This window comes from Cariama cristata, unplaced genomic scaffold (genome assembly GCF_000690535.1).
Source record: "Cariama cristata isolate BGI_N322 unplaced genomic scaffold, ASM69053v1 scaffold29912, whole genome shotgun sequence".
In the NCBI taxonomy this organism is placed as follows: domain Eukaryota; kingdom Metazoa; phylum Chordata; class Aves; order Cariamiformes; family Cariamidae; genus Cariama; species Cariama cristata.
In genome coordinates, this window is record NW_009602570.1 from 1 (window position 1) to 10,446 (window position 10,446).

The 10,446-nt window shown below is 41.3% G+C and overlaps 1 protein-coding gene across 1 annotated transcript; it reads right to left on the reverse strand.

The window, feature by feature from the left end:
* Nucleotides 1-1,461: 1,461 nt before the first annotated feature.
* Nucleotides 1,462-7,001, reverse strand: STOX1 (storkhead box 1). Its single transcript, XM_009694833.1, has 3 exons — nucleotides 6,854-7,001; nucleotides 2,559-4,872; nucleotides 1,462-1,501 (listed from the first exon to the last, which is right to left on the reverse strand). Exons 1-3 carry the CDS (start codon nucleotides 6,999-7,001, stop codon nucleotides 1,462-1,464), a joined length of 2,502 nt encoding a protein of 833 aa, XP_009693135.1.
* Nucleotides 7,002-10,446: the final 3,445 nt, after the last annotated feature.

Consider the following 10,446-nt stretch of genomic DNA (forward strand, 5'->3'; position numbering starts at 1 on the left):
CTGCCGTTCCCGCCACTAGACTACGAGGCCCAACGTGACGCGGGGCTCCAGCCCCTCCCCGGACCCCAAGACCCAGCGTGCCCCGCGCTCGCGAGGCCGTGGAGCTCGTGGCGAGCCCAGCGCCTTCTCCGTGAGGCGCCCGCCATGATGAGGGCGGACCGGCGGGGGAAAGGGCGGCTCGCGCCCTTCCAGCAGGGCTTACGTTAATGCCGTATTCCCGCTGCGTGTGCAAGCCCCTGGGAGGAGTTTTTTTTTTAAGAAAGCGGAAAAGCTGCTGGCAGGCGGTGGCAGCGCGACGCGCTGAGGGCAGAGAGCTTCCTGAAGGGGGAAATGCCGGTACCGGCCTGACTGAAACCGGCCGTGGGGCCGGGAGAGAGCGCGGCGGGGCTCTGCTCAGCCCCAGCCAGCACAAACGCGGTTTCTTCCACTTCTTCACAGCCAGAGACGCCTTCCCTAAAAGAAATCCAGTAGCTTGAAAAACTGATAACTACAGCTTTTCTGTCCCCATAACTACTGGAGACAAGTTTTCAATAGTGAAAGAGCCTGACATTAGTCAGTAACAGTATAAACAAGTGCCTCTAAAATTTAAAAGGACCACAAGCCTCTAGTGCTGATTAGCATCATGAAATGAGTGCAGTCTGGTTGTAGCTACAGGAAGAAATCAGGATTAAGAAGTCAAAATTAGTCTTCTGAACTAAAAGCTGTGAAGTGATACCGATGGCTGCCAGGATGTTGATTCCTCAAGAGGAGAAAAGGGGTGGTCAGGAGCATACTGGGCCGCAGCAGGGTTTCTCTCAAAACAATGCCACTGACCTTACCTGTTGTCTCCTGCGCCAACACATTTTCATCTGCAAAGAGTAAATCCTGCTTGCCAGATATAAACACATCAAGTAGATTCAGGAGGACAACCGAGATTTCTTCAGAATGCAGTGAGAGAACCTTGGGATTCAAGGAATTTTTATAGCAACAAGGTGTGTGCCAATCTAGTTCATTTGCTTTGTTTTCTGACAGGGGAGCTGAGGCATGCTGTTACTTCTGTGGCATAAGTAGGAAACACTTTAAAGAATTACGCTGTAAAACAGTCCTGTCCAACTGATACAGTTCCTATTAGAGCAACACATACCTTTTCCAGGTTAATGGTGTGATGTGAATGAAGTATATCTGTTCTCATTTTTATTATCACAGGGACACAAAAACTAATTAAAGACGAGAGCAACAGAAATATGCATCAGCTCTCCAAATACTGTGGTCAAAAGTTTTAACTAACAGCTTTCATCTAGAGACAGCCTCACAGATGTGACTGGTCACATTTACAGTATGGTTACACTGTTGCAAAGGGAAAGTTTACAAGGCTTATTAGAAATATAATCAAATATTCATGACCAGAGTTAACTGAAGCAAGGAATTTTGTTGTGATTGTCCTTCTACTTTGTCCTCTTCTTTGCATTAGTATTTATGCTTTCAGAATTTGGCAGGAAGCTTCATCTTCTTTCCAGTCCATCTAAAATAACAGAATTATTAGACATCAGACTTTGCATTCTAAAAATAAAGAGTTGGCTTAGCTTCTGATACCACACATGGCATCAATATAAACAATCAAAACGACCCTTTGAAATACATTTTTCTAAAGAGCATCCAACAGATTTCAAGTGTTCGTGTCCAAGTAATACACTAGAAGTGTGCTTGAAAGGATGCACAGCCAAAAGCTGCTTAAGGGGAAAAAAAAAAAAAATCAGCAGAATTTCCTTAAAAACTGTAGTATGTGATTTGTTCCTTCATATACTAGCTTCTCAAGGTGACAGTACATATATAATGAGAACTCGAACGGTTTAATTACAGTTAAATACCAGTCATTTAAGATCTTAAGAATATGTGATGCTATTAAAAAAATTGATATGATTTTTCCATTTTTAAACATATGTTCTTGACAATTTAGTTAACAGTTTTGTAGGTCTTCTTCACATGCAACTGTGTAAAAAATTGTTTCATACCAATTTGTTTTCCACTAAGGGACTTTTCAAGTACAGTTACAGGCAAAATATACCCTATGAAAGGAAGCAGAAGCTTCTAGCTCAAGTGATGTACGTGTTCTCCTGTCTATTGTGAACAAGTCAGATGATATTTTGTACTTTAATTTTGACTGAACACCTCTATAAGCACTTTTTATTCTTTGTCTACAACTGGGTAAACGGTGACAGGAGTTTATCAGTCATCATGTTTAACACTGAGTTTATCAGTCACCATGTTTCTTAACATTTGTGTACTTGGCCATCTTCATCTGCAAGGCACAGCTCATACTATTTTCTTGCATCATGAAAACAAATGCAAAATATAAACAGCAGTATTTGTGTAGCTGATTTAGGGGGAATGTTCATGTAAAAAGACATGGTAGAACTATACAGTTTGAGTATTTCCAGGACATAACACTGAAGTTTTTAAAGATAGTAAGAATTCTGTTGTTGGGGGGGAGGGGTTATGATTTACAGCAACATGTCTGCCTAAATCTCATTGTTAATTTGAAGATAAAACATCTAACATAGTTACATGTGTTTTCTTACCTTGGGGAGTCAATTCCACTGTCTCCTGTAATGCTGTGGTTTTCTGTCCCTTCCAAGTGTTTCTGTCCTGATATCACAGTATGTGCATTCTTAAAAAACAGATCTTTTTTACCCAGAGGGTTTCTCATTTCTTCAGCCTGTGAGCCCAAAGCACAACATGCCACTACTTCACCCATCTCATAGGTGAAGTTCTGCAAAGTGTTAGCATCTGAGTCAGCCTCATTAGCGTGGCAGAAATCTGCTACAGCTGAAGTCTTCGCACATTCAGTAAGGCCAGGTTCTTCTTCCTTTCTGTGACCTATCGGAAGAACCTGACTGCACAGATTACTTTCTTCTGTGAAATCTGGTTTTGGATGCTCTTTTGAGCCATCTATTGATTCTGCAAAACTAGCATTTTCCTTGTATCCATGCTCTCCAGAGTCACATTTATTCACAGTTGTATTGTACTGGGCGGGATAAGTATTAACCTTACAGTTTTTTAGGGACATAGCTGTCCCCAGCTTTTGCACAGCTTTACTCCAGTCTCTCTTATCTGAAAAAGCATGGCCAGGAGGCCACGGTTCATTGCCTTCAAAATTGTCATCCAGACATAAGGAGTTACAGATGTCACCATCATGTGCTTTTTGGTACAGAAGATGGCAGTTATCAGTAAATCCTTCACTTTCCAGCTTCAGTGATCCGGGATGGCTGGCAGAGTCATATTTAAATAGAAGTTCACTCTTTTTATCAGTCTTTTGTCTGTATTTCACACCAATTTTTTTTACCAGGTTAACATTGGCTGTATAATTTGAAAGACGGACATTTTGAAATTCATTTGCTGTTTGATCTAATAACTCACATGCAGTGTCAGCTTTGCACCTGCAATACTCATCTTTCAGATGTGATGAAAATTTTGCATCATCTTTGCACACACCATTATCTTCAGTGTAGGAGTGAGGGGATTTTTTAATATCCCCAGGATTTTTTTTGACTATTCTTCTGTAGATGTTTTCTTCAGAAATATTACTCTCCATAAAGTATTTACTTTTATTATCTGTTTGCAGAGTACTGCTTTGCAGATAACTAAAGTTTTCACTTAAACTGTCTTTCTTTAGTTGGAGGGAAGACCTATTAGCATGGAATAGTTTGTTTTGCTTAGCTTCGTCAGCCTGTATTTCAGTAGCCAGCTGTTCAGTTCCATCATCAAAGGTTTTTGAGGAGTCCAAGGACCGTGGCCTTTGTAAAGCCCTCTCTTGCTTTCGAGTCCTGGACTTGAGCTGACTGCTAATAGTACCTTTGTACCCTTTTGCATTAAAGTTGCGTCTCCATGACAGACCCTGAAAAGGGTTCTTAATTTGTTTTTTATATATGACATAGGATTCCTCTGCTACATCAGATGGTGGTTGTTTTCTGATAGGCAGTGAAAGGTTATCTTCCAGTTTCTCACTTTGGGATGTTAGCTCACATATTGGAGATTTCCTGTTGCTTCTGCTAATCTGCTTCTCCTTCTTTGATTTGGTTTTGCTGGTGTGTTTTGCTGTTTTGCTTTGTGTCTTTTGAATACAATCCTTTGAAAGATAGTTTTGCCTGACTATTGACACTTCAGCCGATGTACCCTTACTGATACATTTTTTCTGCTCCTCAAACTTCTGCATTAATATTGTGTGTTTAATCAAATTATCAACTGTAAGAGTAGGGTTAATACGCTTGATGATTTCATGTTCAATATCACGTGGAATATTATCTAAGTCATCTTCATCCCTGACTGGCCACTCCTTGGGAGGAAACTGGGCTGAAAAAGTAGAGTATTCCTTCTTACATTTTTCTTTAGAAGCACTTCTCCAGAAAAGGCCAAGGCCAAACCTTTTACTTTTCAGTTTCTCTTTCACAGATGTCAGGGATTTGACGGTGTCCCAGGAATGGTTTTCATCAGATGTAGGGATCCCTTGAGTTTTAATTGAAAGCTTCGATTCACTGCAGCCTTTCTTAGCTCCACCATTAGGTTCATGGTTCATTAGCTGCCGATGTCTTTGTTCACAGAGCATATTCTGGTCAGGGAAACAATGGCAGGATCTGTAACGGGATACTGTAGGAATGTTGTATTTCACTAGGTCTGCACAGCGCTCAATGTTTACCAGGTAAGTGATGGAAGGCGATGAACAGCAACAACTATCCTCCCACGGGACCCTTCTATTGTCTTCTGTGGCATCATTTGTGATAAAGTATGTGTTGGGAGTCACAATGAAGTATCCTTCTCCCATATGATAGATTTTCCTTTCTTTAATTAGAGTGCCAAGGATATTATATAAGATATCGTGGGAGGGAACTGCAATGCCTACAACAAAGATACAGATATTTCAAATCAGAAAAAAAGTTTTCCAATAAAATGGGAGCTGGCCAAAAAATAACATACATGCAACAGATCCGGATGCAACTGAACATGAAATACGCAATGTATTTAGTTCACAGGATTCCAAAAGAAGGTTGCAACTGACGTTTGAGTAGGGCATACCCAAATTCAACATGAAAGTGTCCAGTACCACCAGACAAAAGGCAGGGGGTTTTGTTTGTTTGTTTGTTTTGGTTTTTTTTAATACATCACTACTCTGCTGGGCTTCCAGAGCCAGGAATTGTTGTTGCACTTAGCTGTCACCACCCACAGCCCTGGGCTCCCTGCAGAACAGGGACAGCCCCACTCTGCAGCAGTGTCCACACGTGGAGGGCAGCGAGGGCTGCCCCAAGTCTTGGGGCCAGCACAGGTTGCAGCCCTGAGTCTGCAACTTCTGGAGAAGCAGAGCGCGCTGTTCTGGGCCAGCCAGATGGGGGCACCACAGAAACATCATCCAGCCGAGGGCTCTGGTAGGTGCAACCCTGCCGATGTCTTACAGATGAGTAAAACTTTCAACTCTTCGCCTCTGCCACGGCCGTTCCTGACTGGTGAGGCAGGGTCACCCCTGAGGAAGAAGGTAAAGGCTAGCTGCGTTTCTGGTTGTTACTGCAGCACTGCTGTGATGGAGCTTAGGATGTTCTCCTTTGAATAAGCAAGGATGTTCCCTTTGTGTCTGTCAGGATATGATATTCCTGAGAGACACCTTCTGCCAGGTACAAACCAAACAATGTGTTGTTCAAAGCATTTCCCTCTTGGCAGGTTATTTAACAGTGGCTTTTATCACTCCCTCTGAAGCTTGTCATTTTGTCTGATGACAATTGCTACTGAAGTTTACATCGCTGAGACTGGTCTCAGCTTCTGGTTTTCCCTCAGGTGTCACAGTCCCAGAGTCATTAGCCTAGTGACATCTGATCTACTGCCCCAGGCTTCGGCTGACCTGCCCACAGAAAACTTCCAGCAAGGTGAAAACATAGCAAGAAATACATTCTCTCCCTACAAACTTTGAGAGTGCTACTTCTGACTGACCTAAAAATGCTACCTTGTAATTGTCTTAGTGCACATATGGACTACATCACATTCCTGGCAGGGTTCTGAGCCAGTTTATGGGATTGCAATAAAATTTTTCCCACTGGTGAAAATGCCTACCAGATCAACCTGTAACGTTTGCAGCGCTATAAGGTTAAGAAGACTCGAAAGCAGCAGCTCAGTGTCAAACAAAGCAATCTCCTGCAGAGGGCCGTAACGAGCCTTTGCAAAGTTTCACAAGCACACACAGGTCAGTATTGCAGATCTAAGGGAAACTGAACATTTTTCAGATTGAAAAGAAAACGCAGCATTTAAGGGAAGTGGCTGCTACCACATCAGAGGAGAACGATTAAAGCTCATTTAGTGTAAGTAATTTGCTTTGAGGAAGGAAGGGGTTGGAATTTGACCAACAAACCTGAATTTGAGGCCGGTTGTATTTTTTGATAGCAAACACCAGGTGTAGACTCCTACCCAGTTCCTTTGCCATCAAAGTCAGCTGTGTTCCTGTCTCTTAAAGGAGGACTCAAAGTCTTTGTGATCTGACAGAGTCTATTTTATGCTGTTCCATATCTGGTGCCTAAATACCTCATCTATGTTTTCCCACCCTCTAGAAAGGGCATACTCTCAACGTGCCACTGCACTCAGTTCCCTCTTATTCTCAAAGAAGATTTATTAAAATCTGTAAGAAGGATTACATTCAAAACAATGTTAGTGACGCTCTAGGAGGACAGAGGATGAGGATAGTATGCGCATTCATGTATTCTACCAGTTGCCTCTTAATTTGTATTCTTTCATATTGCCAGCTTTGCTTGTAAACATTCAGTGATCACTTGCCTGATATCAGAAAGTCAAGCTTGATGATACAGTCACTTTTAAAAGGAGGGAGAAAGGAACACATTACCTGGATAATTTTTCACTAACTGCTCCACTAAAGTTTCCTGTGTGACCATCACATGATCTGCATTCATGTCTGATATAGTATGGCATATTCTTTCTGCCAGAGGAATGGAGTGTGACTGCGAGAGGGGATTCATGAGAACAGGGGTCATCACCTGAAGTTCAGAAGGAGGGGGGAAAAAAAAGATTGTTTGAATGTAATAGTGTTTCATTTTTTCTATTAGCTGCGACAGATTTTCACTGAAAATTTCTTGTGTTGCCTCAGAACAAGCACCTTATCCTCAGCTAATTTTCTTTGGCAAATTACTCAGAAGTGTTTCTCAGAGAAGGGAAATGCCTCTAGCACTTTTCAAGTGCCTTTGTAATGAAGGAAACAGAAGGTTACCTTAAGCACATTAGTTTCGTATTAAATTCCAGCTTAAACCATCATTTAGCTTAATAAACAAGGAGCTGAGAAACAGAATTATGCCTGATAACTGCTGACTTTTTAGATGACTGTTTACATATGAAACCATGCAGAACCCGTATTTCTCTAAGTAGCTAATGAAAAACGTCAACATTCAATAATCTAAGTACAAAATCTTTTCATCGAGTCAGAATGCAGGGGAAAAAAGACCAGCAACAGGCTTTGTCCCTTGTCTAGCACACAAATTTGAATAGAAATGGTAAAAATTCCATTTTTAGACCAGGCACGAGAACTAGAGATCATCTATTAGACTGGGCAGAGGGCTAAAACTCTTGTTACAGCTACTTGCATTTTTTAGGCTACATCACCATCTCTCCTGGTGAGAGACAGTAACTTGTCCCTGTTCTGCATGACAAAAGCAGAAGCTCAGAGGGGCTGAGTGCGTGGCCCAGCTCCCCCAGTAACTCTGCAGCCCCAGCCAGGGGGCTGAAAATGGTCTTAGTCCTTCGCCTCAACTTTCCCATCCATAAAACACAAAGAGAAACACTGCCCTCCCCCCTTCGCAAGATGGCAAGGCCAGTAAGAGCATACCCAGCAAGTACTTCTGACCCAGTAACCGTGAATGATGTAGGAAAGCCTGAAATAAGTATTTTCTCTGAAAGCTGATGACAAAGCACGAAGCAGGGACTCACCTGAGGTCTGTGCCTACAGTAAGACAATGACCGCAAACACCTTCTCAACCAAAAAAACCAATCTTCTTTTTTTTTAATTAGACCGATGGTCTGTTCCCCGTGCCTGGTGGTGTTCTGTGCTTCCCTGTTCTGTGTTGCATAGAAAGCCCCTGGGTATCCTCGGCTGCCAGAGCAGGCAGGGCAGAGGCAGCAGGGACTCCTGGTTACTTCACAAGGCAAAAGCTGGTGTTAAATGCTAACAGTCATTTTCCCGCAAGTAAGAAGTGACATTTTACATTAAGTGATATTCACGTTTAACTAAACTGCAATTGGATAGTCTGTTGGATGACTCTGTAATCCGATATTTATCCTTTAGGCAGAAAACTACAACACAAGCATGTCTCTGAGTAAATGAATTAAGCAACAGCACTCTGAAGAGCTTAAATTGCTCTTGACCTTTGTTTTACAACTGCTGCGATGTTCAACAAAAAGCACTTAGAAAAAAGTCCTGGCATACAGTTTCCTCAGTGATGTTGCTAGGATACTCCTTGCAGGTGCAGAAACCATTGCAAGCTTTCTTTTTGTATGGGAAAAGACCATCAGCATTCAGTAATAACTCTTGTGAATAGTTTGGTGTCTAAAGTCTCTGCTGTAGGCACAATATGCAGCTGCCAGTTTTACCATTTGTTCCTGCAGAGCACCAAACTGCTAAGGAATAAAACACCAACTGTAATCAAAATGTATTCATTATCTTTATTATTATTATCTTGTTATCATTGTCTGCATCTGTCTTGCAGCCTCAAACCCCATCTGTCCATTCAGGGAACGCCCTTTCAGAATAATATTTAAAACAAAGCATTAGGCAAAAGCCAGCTTGATATTGAAGAAAAAAAAAAACAAACCCACACAAATTGTGTTCAAATGCTAGTCTATTTAAAATGATTGTTGCAGATCAATAGTGCCAGACTACACACATGCTAACAACATGAATATTAGATATCATTCCCTCCTGACTTTGAAATAGAATCTGAAAAAAGCAAGAATTAGATCATTAGCAACATTGATAAGCAATGTGGGAAAAGGTCCAGGCAGCATCCTAAAAGTGTCTATCAATTTCTTATTAAAAACTTTGTTGATTTACTTTCCATAACTAAATAACTGTTGCAGTTGCGCCTCAGATATTCCCCCAAGTTTGATGGAAATACATAAAAGCTGCACCCCTTAGATTTGCGCAAAAAGCAGTCTTAACAATTTGTGCAAGCTATGTCTCATAGGCCTGATGCAAAAATCACCAAAATGCCATGCTCGTTAAAGCTCCTCAGTACCTGTCCCCTTACAGCTCAAAAAAGACTGCAGAATCCCCCTGCCCCCTTCTCTCCTCTACATAAATCACCTGATGAGAATCATCTTCCTGGTTTCTTCAGAGTTTTTACAAAGGACTTGCTTATGCCTATGTGCAAGGTACCTGTCAGTAGTCAAGGAACGCAGGCTAATCCTCTTGATCGTTTAAATACAGCACAGTTCCCATTTCACGCTCCGCAGCTCTTGCAGAATCATGTTTACCAACGCCAATCTAGGCAGCTTGCCAGTACTCATGTATTATTATCCTTCAGTTTGGTTTGCCTGCCTGTTCAAACTCTGCTCATTACCTGGACACCTGAAACCCAAGAATACCCTTTTGGAGCACGTATCGGTCTCAATGTGGGGAAGTCATCTGTAATACGAGCATCGGATAACAAAACTCAGTGCACAGAGAAGCCTCTGGGTATTCTTGACTAGGACAAAGTGATTTTTTGTTCCATCTCTGTAATGTGAGCTTTACCATTTTTCACTGGGTTGTTTGACAATTGCAGAATTTTTGCATCTTTTGGCTCTAAGAAAGATTACATACAAGACAAGTTTTATCTGGGTAAAAACCAGGCTAGTTCTGGGGAAGTGAACAGAGGCATTTTATTACAATAATGCTCAATTTACTTCTTCAAAGTTTGGGTAAACTATTTATATAAGAATAAAGAGTTAACAGTAAATTCATTCCAGAAAAATCCCAAATGCAAATCAAGAATAAACTCCCTTATATGCCTTATATGTTTCCACTTATATCTGTTGAGACAGGAAAGACACAGCACGTGGAAACAGAAGACTGACTTTTCTCTTTTCTACCTGGAAAGATCTATCTTGGAATTGCTTTGTATGCTCTATTAAGTTGAACATACAAAAGTTCCCACAGATCCTGTGCCTCTTTGCTCGAGAGCCCTGGTACGTTTGATATAGTTCACTTTTTGCAGAAATGAACCAAGAAAGCCATAAGGAAGTACAGTTCTGCTAGAACTGCAAGGCTTCTGCTTTTCTATAGACTAGAGCACATCATGGTCATATTTCATAGCAAAATTACATTTTATAATTAAAGACAAAGAATTTGAAGGAACAAAAATTTTAAAAGAACATCATAGAAAGTTGGGAACTGTAGCAAAACACTTTGGAAACATTGATGAAGATTTTACAAGATGTTTCCTTATTAAA